The sequence below is a fragment of the Nerophis lumbriciformis genome, linkage group LG23 (genome assembly GCF_033978685.3).
Source record: "Nerophis lumbriciformis linkage group LG23, RoL_Nlum_v2.1, whole genome shotgun sequence".
Taxonomy (NCBI): domain Eukaryota; kingdom Metazoa; phylum Chordata; class Actinopteri; order Syngnathiformes; family Syngnathidae; genus Nerophis; species Nerophis lumbriciformis.
Window position 1 is genome coordinate 20620450 of NC_084570.2, and position 25024 is coordinate 20645473.

General features: G+C 39.2%; 1 protein-coding gene across 1 annotated transcript in view; it reads left to right on the top strand.

The window, feature by feature from the left end:
- Window positions 1-25024, top strand: part of mgat5 (alpha-1,6-mannosylglycoprotein 6-beta-N-acetylglucosaminyltransferase) — a 176882-nt gene that overhangs the window by 72203 nt on the left and 79655 nt on the right. Inside the window, exons 4-8 of the mRNA XM_061984969.1 lie at window positions 6812-6888; window positions 7175-7264; window positions 13036-13107; window positions 19778-19939; window positions 22273-22442. Of these exons, the coding sequence (XP_061840953.1) occupies window positions 6812-6888; window positions 7175-7264; window positions 13036-13107; window positions 19778-19939; window positions 22273-22442 (571 nt within the window). The remainder of the gene's footprint in view (window positions 1-6811; window positions 6889-7174; window positions 7265-13035; window positions 13108-19777; window positions 19940-22272; window positions 22443-25024) is intronic.

Consider the following 25024-nt stretch of genomic DNA (forward strand, 5'->3'; position numbering starts at 1 on the left):
GCAGTACTCAGTTGTAATACACTTTCCCTCCACTTGTGGCAGTAATGACTATCAAACAAACAGAAGTCTGGAGCTAAAGTCAGAGAGAAGTTTCTTAAGCGCAAAAATGATGACTAAAGTGGTGAAGCTGTAATTTAATTTGCACTTTGATTTTATTGACAGTTTAGTTAAAAAACATATTCATTATTAATATCTTCATCTATTTTGGCACAACATAATTGTATATACATTTATTTTTTGTCAGTTTTTTATGAGTCCCTTCTTATGCTGTATTATTTGGTTAGTACTTATTTTTGTAATCAGCCTGACCTAAGCCTAAGGTTTATGTGTTAAATAAATAATAGTATTTGTGAACAACACATGCTTTCATATCATTTGACAAGGTTGTAAACTGTAAGTAGGTTCGATATATTTATTGACTCGGAGTAAAATCAAGAGTAAGATTACTAATTCAGTGTTAATATTTGAGTGGGCCCCCAAAAAGGTTAGCAAGTGCTATATAGGCGGAATAGAGCAAATTCCATTGCCTCCATTATTCGCGGACTTTTACTAGCTTTTATTTACAAGTTAGAGTGCATTAAAATAAATATGTGTTCTTGTATTACATAGGGATTTATGAATCCATCCATCCATCCATTTTCTACCGCTTATTACCTTCGGGGTCGCGGGGGGCGCTGGAGCCTATCTCAGCTACGATAGGCAAAATACAAAAAAGAAACTGCAGTTCCCCTTTAGGTTATAGCACTCCTAAATTGAGTTATGACTGTATTTTCCAAGAGTGACCTGACAAAGACGACTGCATAACAGTTTCTGACGAGACCTTCTCAGCACACAGTACAATATTTACAACCCAAACCAGTTTCAAAACGGTTTGACATCAACCAAGGTCATCGATTTTTACGTGTCTTTAAACTGAACTAAAACTCTTGGCATGGTTTATTGTGTTTGTACTACAAATATCTGGAAGCCGAGTTGCAGGTAGGCTTAATACATCCGTGAATTAAGCAGTGGGCTGAGTTTTTTATGACTGCAACGCGAGAAACTGAAACAAAGTCAGAAAGAATAGCTTGGCACGGATCCATTTTGGCATAAAAATAACTGGAGATTGTTAGCAGTATTGCAACGCTGTTCCTTCAGAGTGCCTGAAAGAACTGTGGTTCCGTAACAAGGTGCTTCAACAACACACACTCATATTTTCCAGTAAGAATCCGTAGGCTGCAGTTACTAGGCTGTCTACTTTTCTGTTATGCCATTACATTTTCGGATTAATATTGACATTCTCCATCCAGCCACAAAAGTCATACATGCATAAATACTGAGGGCTCTATACCGTCTCCGAATGCCACTAAATGAGGTCATCAGTATGACGCATTACATTTTCAACCACAAAATTTACATGCTTTTATGACAATGTCAATCAAAATGAGCAGATGACATTTTTGACATACTTCATGCCTCTTTCATCGTTGTGTTGTGTCAGTGTATAAATGATTTAATATTGCGTAGTGGGGAAAAAAACAAGCTTCGTTGACAGTCGCAGTGGGTGTAAACTTGTCTTGGAAGCTCTCCATCTACTCTGTGATGTTTTTAGCTGCAGGACTTGTCTTGGCATTCTTTTATTTTATTTCTTTACACACTGCATTAAAAGCCAAATTACTGCATGTCTCTGTGGCTCAGGCAATAGAGTGTTCGGTGGGAGAAATATTGATATGGCAAAAAATATATTTTTGATTTATGCTACCTTGCACTGTGGGTTTAGTAGTGTAGTTTACTATTTGACATTTATATGGCAAGAAAAATGATCCAATAATGGACAATTACAATAAATGCAATGAAAGGATTATTTGAATTACTGTGGGTTTGGGTTAGTTTTTGTCTCATCCCTCATGTAATGTGTGTGTGTGTGTGTGTGTGTGTGTGTGTGTGTGTGTGTGTGTGTGTGTGTGTGTGTGTGTGTGTGTGTGTGTGTGTGTGTGTGTGTGTGTGTGTGTGTGTGTGTGTGTGTGTGTGTGTGTGTGTGTGGAATGCGTAACTGCAGCTAGTCCTGAATTAATTAACTACACCCACTCGTTAATGCTTCATTCGCACGCAGGATTCTCACAGAAATGAGGTAAACCCTTTTTTTGTCCTATCCAGTCATTTAGGCAAATTATATTGTTGATGTACAAAACCCAAAACCAGTTGACATGTTGTGCAAATCGTAAATAAAAACAAAATCCAATGATTTGCAAATCCTTTTCAACCTGTATTCAATTGAATAGACTGCAAAGACAAGATACTTAATGTTCGAACTGGCAAACTTTATTTTTTGCAAATACTAGCTCATTTGGAATTTGATGCCTGCAACATGTTTCAAAAAAGCTGGCACACGTGGCAAAAAAGACTGAGAAAGTTGAGGAATGCTCATCAAACACTTATTTGGAACATCCCACCGGTGAACAGGCTAATTGGGAACAGGTGTGTGCCGTGATTGGGTATAAAAGCAGCTTCCGTGAAATGCTCAGTCATTCACAAACAAGGATGGGGCGAGGGTCACCACTTTGTGAACAAATGCGTGAGCAAATTGTCGAACAGTTTAAGAACAACATTTCTCAAGGAGCTATTGCAGGGAATTTAGGGATTTCACCATCTACGGTCCGTAATATCATTAAAAGGTTCAGAGAATCTGGAGAAATCACTGCACGTAAGCGATCATATTACAGAAATTTGATCCCTCAGGCGGTACTGTATCAAAAACCGACATCAGCATGTAAAAGATATCACCACATGGGCTCAGGAACACTTCAGAAAACCACAGTCAGTAACTACAGTTTGTCGCTACATTTGTAAAATTCTACTATGCAAAGCCAAAGCCATGTATAAAAAACACCCAGAAACGCCGCCGGCTTTGCTAGGCCCGAGCTCATCTAAATGGACTGATGCAAATTGGAAATGTATTTTGTGGTCTGACGAGGTCACATTTCAAATTGTTTTTGTAAACTGTGGACGCCGTGTCCTCCGGAACAATGAGGAAAAAAACCATCCGGATTGATATAGGCGCAAAGTTCAAAAGCCAGCATCTGTGATGGTATGGGCGTGTATTAGTGCCCAAGGCATGGGTAACTTACACATCTGTGAAGGCACCATTAATGCTGAAAGGTACATACAGGTTTTGGAGCAACATGTGTTGCCATCCAAGCAACATTATCATGGACGCCCCTGCTTATTTCAGAAAGACAATGCCAAGCCACGTGTTACAACAGCGTGGCTTCATAGTAAAAGAATGCAGGTACTAGACTGGCCTTCCTGTAGTCCAAACCTGTCTCCCATTGAAAATGTGTGGCGCAATATGGAGCCTAAAATACCACAACAGAGTTGTGGTATTTGAACAACTGTTGAAAAACTTAAGCTGTACATCAAGCACAAATGGGAAATAATTCCATCTGAAAAGCTTCAAAAATTGGTCTCCTCAGTTCCCAAACGTTAACTGACTGTTGTTAAAAGGAAAGGCCATGTAACACAGTGGTAAAAATGTACCTGAAACTTGATTATATGCATGACTGTATGTATGCATATGTACGTATGTTTGTACAGTGATTGTGCGTGTGGATGTATGTACAGTATGTACTGTATTTATGTATGAGGCAAAAACTAACTCATACTTTAATGTGTGTTCCTAAATTGTGTTGGACGTCTTAGATGAAGAGAGCAGTTATGATTTTGGTTTACAGAGTAAACAACTAAAAACAAAGCTTTTGGGCATTGTTTTCTCTAAACACATACATTTGTCTTATAATGGCCAAGATCACGCATTATTGTGGGTTTCCTGCACGTCATCTTCATCACTAAAGGAACAATCAAATCTGCGGGAGAGAATCCCTTTGCCATTTTCAAGTACGTTTCTTTTTTTCTTTGAGACGTCAGGTTGAAGTGTCCCTCTTAGAGATGCGCGGTTTGCGGGCACAACCGCGGAGTCCGCGGATCGGGCGGATGAAATTTAAAAAAATAAGATTTTATCCGCGTGCGGGTCGGGTCGGGCGGATCAATTAGATTTTTTTTTTTTTTTTTTTTTTTTTTTTTTTTTTTGCGGGTGGCAGTTAAACCAATTAGGAAATATATACCGGTACACATAGTTAAATGTTGTTACCCACATACGAAAAACGAGCAGGCACCTGCTGCATATGCCACAACAGAAGAAAAAAAAAGAAAAGAGATGGACACTTTTACGGAGCGGAGAAGGGACGCCTCGCCGGTGTCCGGGACCGAGGCCCCTTCCCCCGAGAGGGCCCCACCGGGAGCCGTAGCTGAGGCGATCCGCGAGAAGGGCCCGACGCATGTCCAGGGTCACTACCGCGCCCACCGCACCGACACCCCGCCTCGTCCGCCTTCGCCGCGGCCGGCGTCACGCGCAGCAGGTAAGCAGCATACCTGCCCGCCACCCCCCGAAATTCACATTTCTATCACAATTATCATACTGTAAACATGGTAAGCTAACTTCATTAAAATTAATAGTCCTGTCAATAGCATGGAATTACAATTAAAATGTAGTTTTTTTGTAAGCCTTTCAAAAGAATTCAAAATATGAAAAATTAATGAAAATTAATTTAAGCCATCAGACACTTTGAAAAGTGGCACATCACATCTCTAATGTAATCATTTTAACTTTTCAACAGAAATAGCACTGCAAAAATATTAAGGACATACTTCTGTATTTTGGTAGTTATGCTGTCAACATTTAACAAGATTTCTTCAACTTGGACTTGAAAGCATAAATAGTATAAACACTTTTAACAGTATGTCGTGCTGTGAAATACAGCCGACAGGATTGCGCACCACACAGGAAGCAAGGCCAAAGTGCATGCAGGTGCAGGAGAAGAAAGGACTTCTTTCATTTAAGGTTTGTGATAAACCATCAAACTCATTCGTTAAAAGGACTCTATAGTAATATAAAGCGAATTTTTCTGGACATTATCATGCAAGAAAAGTTTATTTTTGGGACCGCGATCACCGCGTAATGATTTTTAAAGGTTGCATTACACACATGTAACTGTCCCATGTGATCAGCCAGTGCGATTGGAAGTCCATGCTCAATTATTGCCTCCGTAAATAAAACTTCGGCATTTATCACATCCAAAGAATCTGTTTGGGCGACGAAAAACGTTGAAAGTTTTCCACTTGTATCGCTAGCAACGGCATTAGACTTGTGTTTTTTTGTCCCAAAGTGGTCTTTTACATCGCTAATTCCTCCGTGTCCGATCGAAAAATCTTGTCTGCACAAGGTGCAATTCGCGTAGTTTTCACCCTTTTTTTTTTTAATTAAAGAAAAAACGTATTTTTTATCACTGCACCCGTAACCCGGAATAGGTTGATGAAAACCGTACGAATTACGGGAAAACCGGAGTAGTTGGCAGGTGCCTCACTAATGCCTTGCATCGTCTATATTAGATATACCGGGCGGATAGCGGGCGGATGCAGTTCTGATCAAATGTTAGATCGGGTGGATTGCGGATGGTTGACGACTTTCTGATGCGGTTGCGGATGAAATATTTGCCTATCCGCGCATCTCTAGTCCCTCTGTCTACGACTCCCTCGTCGTCAAGTGACATGAGCCTCTGATTGGCCAATATGGCCTACCTTTAGCCAAATGTGACACAATTGGCCTATCCTTAGCCAATTGTGACTCATCATACAAAAAACAACCAATCATCATGGATTTTCTTTGTATGTATGAATGTTCTCATTTATCCAGGTTATTGTATTTTCCCCACATTTTTTTGGTCTGGATTCACAGTCTATTTTCTCTCTTTGTAGCTTGCAGCTTTGATGTAAGATACTTGGCTACATGGGTCTAAAAATAGCTCAACTACAGGAATCGCTACAATAGTGAAACTACTGCCAAGCTTCTGGGAAATGTAGTTAAGCTACGTAGCTTGTTACTGCCCATACCGGGTGATGTCCTCCAGCCCCACCAACTTATCAAAATCTCTTCTGTTGTCTCCTCTTTTTCAAGGTCTTGCACACACCCAAAGTTGGTGTGTCCGTGAGCCTTTATGTTTGTCCTGTTTAAAAACTGACTCTGTTGACGACCGACATACAGGACACGTTCGTCAGCTTGCGTCGATTGGACGTGCTCATATGGATCAATTCCACCAATTGTATTTAGTTTTTATGGTGGTAAGTTTTTGGAACAGTTAGTTTCGGTACAGTCCCCAGATTTTTTTTCCTTTGTACGATCCATTTTAATCCAGTTTGTCGCTGGTTGAGTACAGCCATGCAAACAAAAACTTTGTCTAGCAACAATGGCTACGCAGCCCCCACAATACATTGCGAAATCAATCAATCAATCAATGTTTACTTATATAGCCCTAAATCACGAGTGTCTCAAAGGGCTGCACAAATCACACGTTGCCAATTTACAGTGTGGCAATACTGTATTGCATTCCCGCATCAAAAGTCAAGTATCGAGAAGAACCTTGTCCCGGAATTGAAAATAAACCTGAGGCCTTTATCTTCCAAGCAAAGACATTGCATTATTCTTATTTGGGTTGCAAAGGTCAGGAGTCATGACGTCAATACTGCTGAGGCTTGTAAAAAAGGAGATTATATTGAAGCCATGCCTGCTTTTAAGCCATTAATGTTAATCCATCCGCCATATTGGCGTGCAGAGATATTGAGACCATATGAGTGACCGTATTTATTGATTAATTTTTTTTGTGTTCCGAGTGCACGCAACCATGAAATTTGAGGATAATTAGACAGCAAAAGAATTTGGAAGCAATCCTTTTGACCTTATTGATTTTGTCTCTCTTACTATTTCTCTCTGTCTGATTAGATCTTCTAAATGGAGCCCAGGAAAAGTGTGAGCTGCCGCCTTTGGATGGCTTTCCTCACTGCGAGGGCAAGATCAAGGTGAATAAAGTGCACCATTTGTACATGGATAAAACACGTGCTCGGTGCTAGCTTATTCTGGTCACTGTGAAAGTGCTTTTTGATGAATTAGGAACGCAGAAATATCTGCAGAGTTGCTTTAGTCACAGAATAACCAATTTTCCACATCCTGTCTCTGTTGTCCTTTACTTACATCCTCACACTGCATTCTTTTTTTTTTTTTTTGATTGTATTTATGTGGTCGTATTTTTTCAAGATGCAAGCGCCGCTAAATATTTTCTAGTGACCTTTCAATTCTCTACTTCAGTGGATGAAGGAAATGTGGCGCTCCGACTCCTGCTATTCCAGTTATGGTGTGGATGGATCCACTTGCTCCTTCTTCATTTACCTCAGCGAGGTGAGTGCACCCAACAGTTACATTTCAAATGTTACAGTAGCAATTTAGTTTGAACTGAGTTAATGTCCATGCAAACTTAAAGGGGAACTGCACTTTTTTGGAATTTGGCCCATCGTTCACAATCCAAACAAGAGACAAGAAGACAGAAGTTTTTTTTTTCTTTTTTTGCATTCTAATTTGTAAAAACCGGCTCGTTCTTGTTGGCTGGTAATGCCGCTATTGAGAGCAATCCTTTCTGCCTTTAAATCACTCTACAAAAGCATCCAAAAACCGCCAACAATACCATATTTTCCGCACTATAAGGCGCACCTAAAAACCACAATTTTTCTCAAAAGCTGACAGTGCGCCTTATAACCCGGTGCGCTTTATTACGATTCATTTTCATAAAGTTTCGATCTCGCAACTTCGGTAAACAGCCGCCATCTTTTTTCCCGGTAGAACAGGAAGCGCTTCTTCTTCTACGCAAGCAACCGCCAAGGAAAGCACCCGCCCCCATAGAACAGGAAGCGCTTCACCCGCCCCCGGAAGAAGAAGAAAAAACGCGCGGATATCACCGTACGTTTCATTTCCTGTTTACATCTGTAAAGACCACAAAATGGCTCCTACTACGCGACAAGGATCCGGATCATAAAAAGACGCAATCTCTCCATCCGCACACGGATTACTACCGTATTTCACAGCAACTGATATTCCTGTGAACTGCACTGTGGAACGGGAGCACGTACGGTGAATATTCGCACCACAGGGAATGAGGAGTCATCCTTCACTGTGGTTCTAGCTTGCCATGCTAACTTCCACCCATCCAAAAGAGACCTTTCCAGCCGGCGTCATCATAAAAGCTAACTCGAAGGGATGGATGGATGAAGAAAAGATGAGCGAGTGGTTAAGGGAAGTTTACGCGAAGAGGCCGGGTGGCTTTTTTCACACAGCTCCGAAGGCGAACACACCTTCACTAAGACGGGCAGACAGCGCCGGTCGACATACGCCAACATCTGCCAGTGGATCGTAAATGCCTGGGCAGATAGTTTCGGTCACAACTGTGGTCCGAGCTTTCCGGAAGGCAGGATTCACAGAACTGCTGCACAACAACAGCGACACTGAATCCGATGACTTCGACGAGGCGGAGCCGGCCATTTTTGGATCCCACGCTTGCGCAACTTTTCAATTCGGACACCGAAGACGAAGAATTCGAAGGATTTACGAATGAAGAATAACTTCAGAAGGTGAGCGCTATGTTTATTTTGTGTGTTGTGACATTAACGTTCGAGCAACATTATGTTGCTATTTATTGCTCTACACCATTTTGAATTTTACTATGTTTGTGATTGCACATTTGCGTACATTTTGGGACAGAGTTGTTAGAACGCTGGTTTTCAATATATTATTAAAGTTTGACTGAACTATCTGACTGTTTTTTTGACATTCACTTTAGCGCAGCGTTTTTTTGACATTCACTTTAGCGCAGCGTAGGCGCGGCTTTTAGTCCGGGGCGGCTTATTGGTGGACAAAATTATGAAATATGTAATTCATAGAAGGTGCGGCTAATAATCCGGTGCGCCTTATAGTGCGGAAAATACGGTACTTGATTCACGTTTCGTAAACTGTATAATAACCAAGCTGTAGCGGCATTGTTATTGAAAGAGCGAACACTGAGGAACTGTTTATCTAGCGTCGTAACACATCGCTTTGCGACGGCATGCTACGGCCTTAGCCGTAAGCTAGCTACGGCAAGAGGTAAGATAGCTTTTGCGTCAGCAGCTGAATGGCTTTTGAGTTTGTAATGCACAACACACTGCAATAGGACACCGATCTTTACTGACTGAAAATATTAACAATCATGTTACAGTATCTGTAAAGTATTATTTCATGTTTTGTTTGTACACAGCTCGCTCGACAGTATGTAGTTGTGGTATGATCAATATTATAATGACTCCCTCGATGGACAGTTGTCTGTTTGGTGCAGCTGACCAGGGAAGTTTTTTCACGTTGACTTTGGGTAAGCGCACCTTTTCTGTCACCCTACCGACTTCCGTCGGCGCCAACGTTTCACCCTCTCTTCGTGTTCGCTTCCATAACCAGCAGTTCATCCTCCGTATATTCAGCTTCAAAAAGATAAGGTTGTGAATCCTCATTCATCCAAAAATAGACGTCTTCGTTGTCTGTTACCAAGTCTGCCGTGATTAGAACACACTCGCTTCTGTTTCCGGAAGTAGGAACATACATTTGTTGTCAGAGGTCGAAAGTGCGCTGCTATGGAAACGGAAATAAATGCGCTGAGGAAAGAAGTTCCGGTAATGCTTGAAATTACCAAAATACAGTAAATATTGAACATATTACATTTGTTATGAAGGTGTCTGTTACTACATTTTATATATACTTGCAGTGTGTATCTAAAACATTTTACATATTGTTATGAAGGTGTCTGTTATTACATTATATACATACTTACAGTGTGTATTTTGTACATATTACATATTGTTATGAAGGCGTCTGTTACTTAAGGGTGTAACGGTACGTGTATTTGTATTGAACCGTTTCGCTGCCTTCATACGCACGCCACCTGAGCGGACTGGAGTCACACTGACTGAAAAAAACCTTAGATAAGGAGCCCGAGTCACAGGAAACGTAGCATTGTTTGGATGCACTATTGTTTTGTCATGGATTTGTTAAATAGCCCAGTTTAGGTATGGTAGTACAATTTTGCATTCACAATTATATATTGTGCTACTTTTTATTTTAGTTTTAGTTGTACTTTTTTTATACACAAGGTGTTCTTGATGTACTTTGGAACTCACTTCCTCCACACATCCGTGACACTGCTGACCCAACCACTTCCAAGACTAACTTAAAACACACCTGTTCCGCACTGCTTTTAACTTTGAACTCATTAAAACTTTCACATTTAGTAATACATCATATTATAATCTTTAAATATTGCCTTCCTCATGTTTTTTTTTCCGTTTCCTATGCTTTTTGGTTTTATTTTTTAACTGTTATATTTGCTGTTATACAATTATATTTATCTAGTTTTTTACCCTCTAAACTAGGGGCACTAAGCTTTTAAAAAAATATTCTATAAATAAAATGTATCATTTATTTATTATCATTATTTTTAGGCTACATTTTTCCCTGTATTGTTACAATGGTTTTGTGTATAACATAAAAAAAATAATGATTTCGCTATCAAAGCATGGGGATAGTTACTATCTTATGGATTTTTTACAAAGAAAACACAACCCAGATCAAATTATAATCAATATTTTGTAATTTGTTCAAAAAATATATAATAAATCATATAATATTTGAATTATTCAGATCCAAATCTTATCTGATCGCTGCTTCCAGTGATTATTTCCTTGATGAAAATGGGTAACTTCTAAAAAATATAACAACGATATAGTTTTTTGAACGGCTTTTTGAAAGGAACTGCTCCCTTCAGGTAGCCACAAATCCCACTTATAATTGTTAAAGGGGTGCATAATAATTTTTTTCAAGCCAATACAGATAACCTTCTGCTTCCTAAGACCGATTCTGATAACTGATGAATAGTTTGTGCAAATCTTTCTTTGCTGCTGCTATCTTATTTAGCAACAGGGGTCTTCGTAGGCTTTCAAAACGCAGTCAAAGCAATTCTGGCGTTTCATGTGACTGATGAGGTTGGATGTGTTGAAGCACAATATTTTTTTCCTCCTCGCGGAATATATGCAGAACATTTTGCGCAAATAGCACCCGAAATCTCTTCCTCTGAAGCGATTAATAGGTCCAGCACGATTGATGCCATGTTTGTTTTTGAGCTCAGGGGAAGTTTACGAGAGAAAAGGTGCGCTTGATTTGCTCACCCTAACAATATAGGTATCTCGCCTCACTCGAGAGATTTGAAAATAACAATGATATTTTTTTATCTGTTATCAGAGCTATTTTTTTTTGTTATTGGACTCATCGGTATGACTTTATAATTCCTCAGCAGTATATGACAAATGTTAGATGTGTGTATTTCAGGGGTTGCCAACTTGTCAAACGCGATCGACCAGTCGATCTTTGGTCGACCGTGAAAATATTAGGAAAAAAAAATATTAATATGACATCAGTGACACCCCCACCCAGAAAAATTACTAACAGACCCGCCATCAGGCAAGTATTTTAATCCTTGAACACGCCTGCACGCCTCTGCCTCTCTCTCTTCAGCCTCTCATCCGCAGCTTTGACACTGCGGCCGCGCGCGACACCCGCTCGTCTCGCAAACACTCATCGCATGACGAGCTAATAAATAATCGAGCTGCAACAATTAATTAAGGCTGACTGTTGCAACGCATCGGACATTTTCCAGCATCCAACATCACACAACTCTTCCCTCTACCACGACCATCATCGTTCGCCTACGACGGGAAGCTAATTAACTAGCCAAATAATAGAGTCCGTAAACATTGCTCCAAAGTGCGGATTTTGTTTTGATTTATTGTGCATACCAAACTAAACATTGACTTATGAAAGGCAGTCACATATGATAAAACAAGGCGGCAGCTAAAGAAGGACTTCACCGTTCATCCCCTCTTTTATCACACAGCATAAACCTGCCGGGTGAATAATCTGATTTTACTACTTCCAGCGCTGACGTAAGACAACCATGTGACTCGCGTACCTCATGTAACCATAGGATGCACAAATGTATTGCAGTACTAAGACTAGTGGTTGCAGTACTAAGACTATAGTGGTCATAAACAATTAGTTTCTACAGCATGGGCGCCCAAAGTGCGGCACAGGGGCCATCTGCAGAGGGCAATGACTCATATGTCATTGACCCTAAGCACATTACAAAAAACACCTGCAAAAATGGGAAAACAGCAAGAAACACTATAAGAAAAAGCCCAAATGTTGACATCAGCCAATAACGACACAAAGCTTTGTCTTTAAGAAACGACAACAAACAAAAACAATTATATATATATAATTTAATTTTGTCATTAAAATAAATGTCATATATATATATATATATATATATATATATATATATATATATATATATATATATATATATATATATATATATTATTAGGGCTGTCAATGTTAACGCGTTATAGTATTTCTATTTAAGACAAAAAAAGTGCACTTAATTCTTACTGTACTTGCTGCCACCACGTTTTAAGCAAATCAATGACTTGCAGTTCAGTAAAACATTTAGAAAACATTGCCGTATGACATTCTAACTACAAAATTGCATTTGTGTCCAAATATTAGGGATTTTTTAAATAACATTTTATTTATGCAAGCAAATATAAACCTGTGATTAATAATGAGTAATCACAGAATTAGAGTGTGATTAATCTGATTTAAAAAAATGAATCACTTGACAGCCCTACACATACATATGTATCCCCTGACGAGCAGGGAAACCTGCGAAACAGGCTTGTAGGGATGAAATAGCCTCTGTGTTTTTTCCTGACCTAACGTATATTCCGCTCTACCCCGATATTGAGCACTGTATGACAGATAAACCACAGAAACCTCAACTATATGTATGTATGTGTGTGTGTGTGTGTGTGTGTATATATATATACTGTTTGTGTGTGTGTGTGTGTGTGTGTGTGTGTGTGTGTGTGTATATGTATATATATATATATATATATATATATATATAAATATAAATAATCATAGTTGATGCAGGGGTAAATCTTGCTTTGGTTTGTGGCTGAGAACAGGGATCTTGGGCTCGAAAAGGTTGTTGACCACTGGTGTATACTCTTTACAATATGCCTTTTTTTTTCCCTTGACAGGTGGAAAACTGGTGTCCTCGTCTGCCATGGAGGACAAAGAGCTTGAATGGAGACATTGATAGGAGGGGGCAGGTGTGACACACAGCGTCTTTATATTTTGTTTTTCCAGGGAATTCACAGAGAGCCTTGTTTCCTCATACTAAAACACTGTTATTTAAAAAAACAACAACAACAAAAAAAACAGTCACATTCCCCAAGCAATTTGTATTTCATTTTGTTTAGCATTATTTCATATAACGTCTCACTCGATGTATTATTTTGTCGCACGGCTGCAGACAAGATCAGAGTTATTGTTTCGACTATCCAAACAGCTCCACTTGCACCGAGCTAAGTGTACGGGCAGAGTTTGAATACATTGGTGCTTAAAAGGCTCGAGGCTTGTGGCGACAGTGATAACATTTTCAAACAGAGCAGGAATGGACAAATAGTCTAATACAAGTGTCAGTATGACTCAGCAGCTAAAAAGGATTAAGCAGCTTCCATTGCCAAAGCCAAAGTGAAGAGGCCTTGGGACAAATCGGGAATAATATTCTTGTATCCTTGCCCGTGCGGCAGCTCTCTCAAATCCCACTTAAGAGTGTTTCATCTGGGCTGACAGGCTTCTGCGCAGTCCGCGCTGCAAAATAAGGCCCTGTTTCACCGCTGTGGGTAAATCAATATTAATCACTCTTCATCCCCTCTGCATCAACACTGCTGAGACCTCCACTGCCATTTGACAGGCTTTTGAGATTTCAGTTCAGGCCTGGATTTTAATAGGTTCAGCCCACAAAAATGATTTCCTGTCATGGTGAGAGATGTAAATGTGCCGCTGCGGCCATGTTCCAGCCATCTTAGGAGCTGACAATGACACCATGATTGCAATCATGGCCGTCTCATGTTTGAGTCTTTGCCTCAAACAGCTCATTTGCTGCTCCAAATACAGTCAGGATTATTATAATGCCTGTTATGAGGCAAATATACCCCTTTAAATATTGCATATGTTTAAACCTGTCCTTGTCTTATGCTGTGCCACGGTTTGGAATGTAACATAATACAATTTTCATATCTTGGTTATTATGACCAGAATTATCACAGTTGTCATTATCATCACGGTATAGTTGAATGTGCTCAAAAAGTTCTGAAATCTTTTACCAAGTTTAAAAAAAAAAGAAAAAAAAGATAACAGACACATACTAGGGTTGGGTATTGCTTACATTTATACTGATACGGTATCAATTCCCGGCACTTGGGAATCGATACAAGTACTTAACGGTACCAATTTTCTGTACTTTTGTGTGTAATAAATATTGTTGTTGATAATAAAATTTCATTTTTAACTGCAACATTTAAAAATGAGTTGAGTATGCTAACTGCTGTTCAGTTGTTACATATTGTTTTATTTTAACATTTCTTAGTCTCATTTGCAAGTATAACATTAAGTTGCAATTTACGTTTGATGTCAATAGTGTAATGGTGTGTTTTTTGTTTTTTTGTTGCATTATAAAAAATGATAATACTGTAACGTTTGTACTTATTACGCACCAGCTGTCTGATTGTAACACGCGTCTATGTAGTTTTCAGTAACAAATTTGGAGGTGTTGAAAGCGCCATGTAAAATCGCTAATACTAATCAGTAGCATGTCAATAGCAAAAACAATGTATATTAGCATTAGCTCGCACTTTTTTGGACAAGTGGAGCCTTACCTTACTTACATTAGAGGGTTTTTTGGAGTCCAGTGTCTTTGTTGGCGTTGAAAATTGCAATATGACCTAGAGATAGTTTGGCTGAGTCCGCTCTCAATGCTGCTGGAGTTATCGCCAAGTGCCAAAGTGCAAAGAGTACCCAGGTACCGTAACATAGCACCGTTGGATTTTACATGAATAGGTACCTGGTAGGATTCACTCGGTGCAAAAAAATACTGTCGTTGGTACCCATCCTTACACAATATACTGTATATGTTCATATTTACCACTCTGACGTGCAAAAATGGTACACAATTCTTCAGAAAATGAGCAGTATTACTGGTCCATCAAGGTTTTACGATCATTTAAATTTGAAAGTAATAACAACTGTCTGGAGTTTTACCGCGATTCATCATTAATACTGGTAATCATTACATCCTTAGTCACAGTATATTCTACAGCAGAAAGACAATACAATTTAGTGAAGTCTGCTGTTATAAAGCTCTGACTACCATTATTGGCATCCATGAAATGTAAGTTAATCAGGTCGACTTTGAAAAAGACTGATCTTTGCCAAAGAAAGAAAGAGCCAAAGTGGAGAGTCAAAACTAAATTGCGTTCCAGTGATTTGTTCTTAGCAACAAAATGAAGCCTGGAGAAAACACACCCTTCCTACAGTTGGGCGTAGTCGATAATGAATTATGTTTAACGAAGTGCTTATAAAGCTTTGAGTGTATTGAGGGAATTATAAAATCAGAAGCTGACCAGGATACTTTAGAGTGAAATGTGCTATACACTGCTAGCTGATTTCCGAGGCTCTTCACAATGATAAAGAGCACCAGAATGCATCCAAAAAAGACACAAATGGTGGAGACAAAACTATTTTAAACTGGAGTCGTAGTCCTAATCCTTTTGGAGAGAGTTGAAATCTGCCATTGGTGAAAAACAACTCTTCTGATAGCTGCAAGATACAGATCGCTTTAAAAAAAAAAGAGCCATACTTTGCTTTTTAATTTATATTTAAAACATGTCCTTGTTACAGTACATAACATGTAATGGTGGAGCTTTGGTCAAAATCTTGCATTGAGTTTGCTTTCCAGGCCTATTGTCAAGCCCCTTTCTGATTCTCTCCGAAAAACACGTTTTTTTGGGAGGTGGAGTAATTACCGTATTTTCCGGACTATAAAGTGCACCAGGATATAAGCCACACCCACTAGATTTTAGAAGAAAAAAATATTGTTCCATATATTAGCAACACCGACTATAAGCCGCAAATGTACGTTGTGCAATCAGTTGTTTACACAGAAACTTTGTGTAAATGTTTATTTACATACCTTTAGTGTTTCCAAACAGTTCCTGCACACGGCAGTAAAACGACTGTTCAAACAAAACTGAAGTCACCGTCATGGACCCACTAGCTGCTGAAGCTAGCTCTCAATTCAGCTAAACAGACTCAATAACTCCACGCTGACGTCTTGATGAATTTACGAAACTGAAACAATACAAAAAGAATGCCATTGTAAGACACTCGTAAATGTGTTAATACTACAGACGCTAGCTTGATTACATTACTATAGGACATACAAATATGCATAAAAACACTCACACGTACGACGGTATAGTTAGTAAAAATAGTTTTAGTTATATTATAAAACGTACAAATGTTGCTTGGAGTGATGAATGAACAAGCCATACGAGTAGAAATGCTACGGACGGCCAGAAGACCGAACGGCAACTGCACTTCCGGTAGGTTCATAGCTCAGTCTAAACAAAAGAGCTCCCTGCAGCAAGCAAATTGGTCCAAAAGATGGTGCCATAGCACAAAAAATAACACACCTATTCAGTGTGTTTGCTTTTTTATTTTTAAACCAAAATATTTACATTATAGCCGGCCGGCAGCAAAACAAAATCTAAAATTAGCCGCACCGTTTTATAAGCTGCAGGGTTCAAAGCATGCGAAAAAGTAGTGCAGTGATTAAAGTATTTAAAGCTAACAATGGGCTTGTTTTTCAGGGAACCCTGCTTATGACACGAGGCTGGGGGCACCTCACGCATCTCGGACACATAAGAGATGAAAGCCGTACATGACGCACAATTTGAACAAAAGGACAAAGTGCCTAAAAGGGGAACCAAACTTTTTTGCCTATCGTTCACAATCATTATAAGAGACATGACGATGGATGTTATTTTTTTTAATGCATTCTAATTATTAAATAAATGCGATCAACAGTTAGCTTACAATGCACCCTATGGGTGCCGCGCAATTCCGCCTACAAAGACTTCAAAAAAACATCCATACACCACCTTTAAGGTTTTATATATATATATATATGATATAAGTATATATGTAATTTAGTAACAGGCACATTTATAATAACATTAATATTTACGTGTTTTGATCATTTTAAGCATACGCGGCGCATTCATTTCAAAATCGCATCACGTTTTTTTTTTCTTCATCACTGATTATTACTCACTGCAGACTTCATGAGAGCCAACAAACATAATAAAATATCTCTTACTGTACAATGTCTGCTGTCATTAGTATGCAGACTGCTAGAATATTCATATATTCACATTTAGATGAAGAAAGTCTCATAATCTTCACAAACTGGGTGGGGGGCAGGAGGGAACACGCATCTTTTCGTGTCGTCCTCGCCAGTTTCGGGTACGGCTGGGCGACATGGCCTTTTTTTAATATCTCGATATTTTTAGGCCATATCGCGATACACGATATATATCTCGATATTTTGCCTTAGCCTTGAATGAACACTTGATACATATAATCACAGCAGTATAATGATTCTATGTGTCTACATTAAAACATTCTTGTTCATACTGCATTAATATATGCTGCTTTTAAACTTTTATGCAGAGAGGGAAATCACAACTAAGTCAATTTAGCAAAACTGTATTTATTAAACAGTTATTAAGCAGTGGCACAAACATTCATGTCATTTCCAAAACAGAAAGTGCAAGATTGTCAGAGACATTTTAAAACAAGCTATAAGTGCACTTTTGTGCATGATGACACACAAGATATTTCAATAAGTGTCACATAAAAATGAGCTGCATATCAAATAGTATATGTCTTACGGTGTTGATGTGGAAATAGTTGCTTCGGCATTTATTTGGTGTGGCACCGAACGGAGGTGTTGACATGATGTAAAGACATATTCCCGCTTGAAGCCAAACCACCATCAGACGATGGACCCCGTGCTGTTTTTCTTGGGAATTAATTATTCCTCCATTTGTTACCAGATTCGCACCTTCTTTCTCTCGTATTACTACTCAAACCACACCGTTAGCTGTTAGCATCACAGCTAACGTTACCATGTCGCTACCTCTCGCTCCGCGGGAACGTGTGACGTTGCTCACGTGACAGTATGTGACGTATGTAAGAAGGTGCGCTTGTTTTAAAGTCTCTGTGAGAAGGAGAGACAGGAAAGAATGAGGAACGCATGCAGTTTAATGCCCCGCAGCTAAAAGCAACTGCGTGAGAACGTATACTCGAATATCACGATATAGTCATTTTCTAAATCGCACAGAGACAAACCTGCGATATATTGAGTATATCGATATATCGCCCAGCCCTAGTTTCGGGGTCCCAAATGGCTGTCACTGCGTCCCAACTTGTCTCAATACCTACTCACACTTCTTCTGTCCAGGTGAGATGCATGATTTATGATCTGCAATAAACTTCCAGGGAGCAAGGAAACGAGAAACCAGCAGACCACTCGATGATGTAAATAAAGGCACACACGGTAGTGATCATGGCGCCGCTATAAATAGTTTGTATGCGTAAGCACTTATAATAACAATATCACTAATACTTATTACTAAATTTATTGTTGGCGCTTTTTGGATGGTTATTATTGGATTTTATGGGCGAAAAAGAGGATCTCCCATTGCATATTTTATTTACCCTTTATTTAATATTTAGAGTACATTAAAAAAAAATCCATCTGTCGTCTTGTCTCTCATAATGATTCTGGAAGATAGGCAAAATAAAATTGAAAAAAAAGTGCAGTTACCCTTTAATATACTTTGCATTCTGAAATGTGGTATTAATATTATTAAAACTGACTCCATTAATGAAATATGAACAAGTTTGGCGGCACTTCAAATCTCTCGTCCGCGTGTTCATAGCTAATTCCACCATGTTTTGTTATCTTTCCAGGTAGCTCGCCTTTGGAATAGGATCCAGTTTGCCTCTGTTTATTTTGTACGGTCCATTATTGTCAGAGTGTGTAGGTGACGAACCCCAAGATGCAGAGATGGCGGCAGGCATTGAGCAGGAAAACATGATTTAATTTAACACTATAACCAAAAACAAACAAAAGGGTACAAACAAAAGGCGCGCACAAGGCGGAGAACAAACTTAGCTATGAACAAAACTAACACTTAGACAGAAACTATGGACATGAAAAACTACACTTACTGTGACGTGAAAAAACAAACACTTACGTGGCAAGAAACGAGACTATGGCATGAGTAGAGTGAACAGAAGTAGACACAGCTACAACGACAAGTATAAATGACAGGTAGTAGCGACAATAATCCAGCCCTGACTGGAGGACAAAGCAGATCTAAATAGCAGCTGGCTGATTGACACCAGGTGTGGCCCGGTGCCAATCAGCCACAGCTGAGGGGGAAAAACACTCAGGGATACAAGCAGGAAATAACGACAAAATAAGAGCGCTAACAGGAAATAAAGACAGACACAGAGGAAAAACTAAAACATGACCAAACTGTCAGGGACAAGCCTGACAATTATAATCCAGTTTGTTGCTCGCTTTCACATTGTAAACAAAGCCTTTATCCAACAAGTATGTGTACCCAGCCCCCACAATGCATTGCAAAATCACATGGCCTTTCAAGCCTTATAGCTGTGTTCAGTTTCTTTTGAACCAACGCTGATGATTAGTTAAGACATTCTATTCTAAGTATTTTGGCTGATTTTTTAATTGGACATGTTTCCTTGTATTTTGGAAGATAATGTCTAACTTTTGGAATAAATGTCAAGTTTAGTCAGAAGTGAATGTCGTTGACACCTGGTTTGTTTGTATAACCTGTGCAGGCGGAAATCCGGACCAGTTTTGAAGAGCTGTACCATGTCATGTCTAAGCGGGAAGAGTTCCGCTGGATGATGTTGAGGATCAAACGCATGGCTGAGCCGTGGGTCCGTGCCATTCGATCGTTGGCTGCCAAGCAGAACCTGACCAAGCGGAGGAGGAAGAAGGTAGTGCATTGGCCCAATCAGCCGAAGGGGGGGCTTTCAGTCGTGCAAAGGAATATGCTGTGGTTTATAATGCGGAATGCAGCTATTTGAGTGCACGCTACTAAAATCGGGTTCGGTGGTACTCCTATTAAGTTTTGTTTTTACTTGCGTTCAGATCCCGCACTGAAGAGATTTTAGGCCACAGATGTCAAATTCAAGGCCCGGGGGCCACATCTGGCGCGCCACATCCTTTTTCTGTGGACCTCGTAAGCCTGAGAATAAGTAAACTTTATCTTTCTCACGAAAAATATTAGTTTTTTCAGTTTTGACAGAAACATTGCATTTCCTCTAAACGTGAGAACAATGGAACCATGCAAAAAAAAACTTATTTCAACACAGGGGTGTGCAAAGTGCAGCCTGCAGTTTAATTTTGGATAAACAACAACCGTAAAAATGTAAAAAAACCAGCAAAAATTTGCGATGAAACGAGAAAAAAATTATATTAATAAATCCAAACGTGTTGAAACTTTTTCCTTTGAGATCGCATACTGAAAAGTCATAGTATGTGGCAGCCATTTCAAAATATTTTTATTTTGTAAAAAAAAAAGAAAAGATAAAAACAGTTAGGGTCATATTTGTGTTATATGTGACAACGTGTATTATTATTAGTTATTAGTATCAACGTTTCATCTTTTTCTTATTACATTACGTCTTTTTGCTTACATTTTATTAACCCTGTAATAACTAAAATAGTACACTTTGTCACCTATTACACAAAACTGACACTAAGATTTGTCTTTAAATATGTCATATCTGTTTTTAGCATTTCTTTTTGTAAAATAAAAAAATTATCAAAATGGCCCCCACAGTCCCCACAGTAGGTGAAAAACTTTGGACACCCCTATATTAACACATATTTCAAACATTTTTTGTGAGAATAAAATGTTTTTTCCCCGATTTCAATAGCAAGTACATTATCCATCAGTTTGTACAGAACATAACAATCAAATGCATACGGAATTGTGTACCGGTAATAATATCATTAGATTATACAATAATAAAATTCATATATATTCACTGTACACTGTAACAAGCGGTTTACGGAGAGCAGCCGTAACCGCAATGTGGCCCTCAATGAAAACAAGTCGGACACCCCTGCTTTAGGCCATCATGAAGATTATATTAAGATGCTATTTTTGATCGTTGTTTCCATAAACACCCCTCTCAGAACTCCAAACTTGCTGGCTGCTCCACTTTTCAGCAGATGCAGTGAAAGGACTGACATGGATATTCCATTGTGCCGCAAACACTTGTAAATAATGCACTCGCACGCCCATTTGACCTGCCTTGTGCTTCACTCACATCATATTCCCAAAATGGGTTGGTCCTAGAGCAAAACATTGCATTTTATCATTAACTCAATGTTATACTTTATACTTTTTTTTCTTTTTCTTTTTTTTTTTTTTTTTTTTTTTTTTTAGCATTTCACAAAAACACACAGCCCAGATGAGTGTGAAATACTAAGTTAATAATCATTCAGTGTTGCCAGCTTCTCAGTAAGGAATGTAACTACTGGCTGTCATAAAAGTCACTAGGTGACGGCATCGCTTCATTTGCATAATTATTTGCTATGGATGCTGTAGGGGAGAGGAATAACATTGTAGGAGAGATAAAATAAGAGATTGAAGTCATTATCTATTTAGTTAAGATTGTATGTAGTTCTATTTATTTATTATATATTGACTGTGTATTTATTTTTTATGTTCATATGTTTTACTTGTATTTTATCCTTCATTCCGACTCATGGTTCTTACTATTTTACAGGTTTTATTATTTTTTACTTTCCAGCCTTCCTCAGAGGGAGCCATCGGCATCAGGGGTTATCGGCCGTGCTGTGGGGGCGCTTTGTTTCAGCGTCCTGGTGGCCATGGTCTGATGACCTCCTGGTGCAGATGGCTCCTGTGATAGTGTTTCCTCACCTGGCGCCTCTGTACTCTGCCATACATTCATTTGTTGTTGTGTGCGATGATGCTGCTTCTGTCAATCCGATAGCCAGTGAGAAGGGGCTCACAGCAGTACCCGCTGCTTGTTGGTGACATTCACTAGAGTGATACGTGCGTCCATGTCTCCAAAACATCCGAAAAAGTCACTTTTGAGAATAAAAGTCACTAAGAAGAGCTGGAAAGTCACCAGATTTAGCAAGAAAGTCGCCAAGTTGGTAACACTGCAATCACTGGTACCCAGAATCTTGGTGTTAAACCACACACCATCATTTTTTATTGTACAACTTTCCTTTCTTAGCGATTTACGTTCTTGTCATGGGTCGCTTATTTTGTTCCTGTGTGCCCTGGCAGGTCCTGGTCCACTTGGGTCTGCTTACAAAGGAGTCAGGCTTCAAGATAGCAGAGAACGCCTTCAGCGGTGGTCCACTGGGCGAATTGGTCCAGTGGAGTGATCTCATAACCACGCTGTACCTGCTTGGTCACGACGTCCGCATTTCTGCCTCCCTTGCTGAGCTCAAAGAGTAAGTACATAAAAGTAACCCCCGCTTTTTTCTTTTGGTGTAAAACACTTCTCTGTAAACTGCCTGAAAAAGAGTTCATAAAAAAGTGCAGTATTTGTATACTGTTTGACTGAATGCAAGCCCACTGGAGTGTGAACTGCTGAGCCGTGCAGGTTTTTTTCGGCAAAACAAATGAATCCTTTCTACTTCCTCTGGCTTGTAAAAACGCATTCAAAGTAATTGCTTTTCAAATACTACTGTTTTGATTAAGGGTGTTCTGATGCCCTTTTGAAGCTTTGAGTATTGGTTGATAGCGATACTGATCCGATAGGATATCAGCACAATCATACTTAATTTTGTTATTTTGTTGTGTGACATGTCTAAAAATGCCTGAATCAAGTAAAATTAGTCAAAGAATAATGGTAGGTATGAACAACCTATTTATTATTAACCGTCTGGAATGGACTTGTACTGTCTTCAAGTTGAGGTGGAGTGTTTTTTTTAACACAATAATTGATTAGGTTTAGCTCATGATGCCGCAAGTTTGATGATGCGGACAAATTTTGTTACTTGATACTTTAGAAGCCCAAAGGCCTTAGAGACGTTGTATGTGTAAGTAATATGCAACTAAAATAATTTGATACTGGGTAATATTAGGGTTGTCCCGATCCGATATTTGGATCGGATCGGCCCCCGATATTTGCCAAAAAATGCGTATCGGCAAGGCATGGGAAAATGCCGATCCAGATCCAGTTTTTAAAAGAATCCGGTTCATGTTTTCCAACGCACCGATTTAAATAATACATTCCACTTTTCTGCTGCTCCCTAATTTCCGTTCCGCATTTTACAGCACACCTTCAACACATCCACAGGTCTGTGTCCTAACCGTCCTAATCGGAAGCGAATGCCGGTTCATGGTTCCGAAAGACGAGCGGAAGTTACTGGTAAAAATGTCAGCTGTGTGGGATTATTTTACCCTACAAAACGAAAAAGATGAAGAGGTGGAGTGCAAAACATGCCACAATAAAGTCAAGCATGGTGGTAAAGTTGTAAGACGTACAACAAATCTGATCAAGCACATAGCGAAATACCACCGTAAATAATATGAAGAATTTCTAAAGTAAACTGACGAAAAGAAAAAGAAAGGTCCTACCCAACAAGTCTGACAGAAACGTTCGCGAAGCGTGACATACTGCCACTGAACAGTGCTAAAGCCCAGGAGATAACTACAGTCATTGCAGAGGAAATAATTCTGGATGATGAGCCGTTATCTCTCGTGAGTAAAGTGGGCTTTCGACGCACCATCCAACACATCTCCCCATTATGCTCGGACTGCAGTCAGGGGGGGCAAACAATTGAAGGGAGTGTGCAGATAGTTTTTTTTTTTTTAAGTTTACACTTGTTCAAGAGCAAGTATTGATGCTGAGTTATAGACATTTTATCCCACTCAGGTTGTTTGTGTGTTTTGCTTTTTTAATAATGTTTACAGCATTATTTGCACTTTATACTGTTCACTTTTTTACTGTTCAATGATGCCATTTCTGTTTGTCATGTATAATTTTGTCTATTTTGTGTTTATCCTTCAATAAACAGGTCAGTTTCTTGTTACCAACCATTGTGTATTATTCAAACTCACCTAATTCAGCTGGCTAGTTGTTATCAAGAGTACTAAAACCCTTTTCAACATGAATCTGACAACTAAGTAGGCTAAAAAACTTTAAACTTTAATACATGCTCGGATAGGCCAGTATCGGCCAGTATCGGTATCGGATCGGAAGTGCAAAAACAACATCGGTATCGGATCCGAAGTGCAAAAACCTGGATCGGGACATCCCTAGTTTATATTGACAAATGTGCTGTTTTAGACTGCAATATTGTTCAATTAAGGCAGTCCTTCTCAAATTAGCTTTATTTGCTGTACCAGAATATGACGAAGCGTATGTAGCACTTGACTTCACTGTAACCACGGAGGGAGACAAGTAAAGACTGGAGTGTTGTTTCCTTTAATGTTAATAAGCTTACAATGTTATGCAGAGGTAGAGTTATAACAATTTTATAGACGAATTATACTATTTATAGTCACGGTGGAGAGTTGGGGGGGGGGCGCAAATTATTTTCTTCTTCATAGGAGGGGAGTAACAGAAAATATTTGAGATGTACTGAATTAAGGTAAGGGTTTTTTTTTAATTATTACTCTCCATAGCACTTAAAAGTAAACCGGGGGAACAGTTCACCCCAATATTGGGAAAAGACTAATTTGTCCCACCAAAAAAATACACCACAGAAGTACACGTGCTTTTATTTTGAAAGCGCAACGCAGTGACATGTAACTGACGGGCCTCTTCCTTCACTAGCCTTGAGTGTGGCAGTGAGAAACGGAAAAAAGCAGGCTGACACGAGCAGACGGTCTGTTGGGAACGTTGCCATGAATATAGCTGGTTTATAACATCTTGGCGTTTGTTTATATTCATATTAAGAAAATGTCTTTCGAGGTAAGTCATCTTAATTCTGGCTTGGTCACTCATCCATTATTTAATTGCGAACTTTGTCAGTGTTCCCAAGTAACATAAACACTAGCTAAAATGTTTTCTTATCCCCTTCAA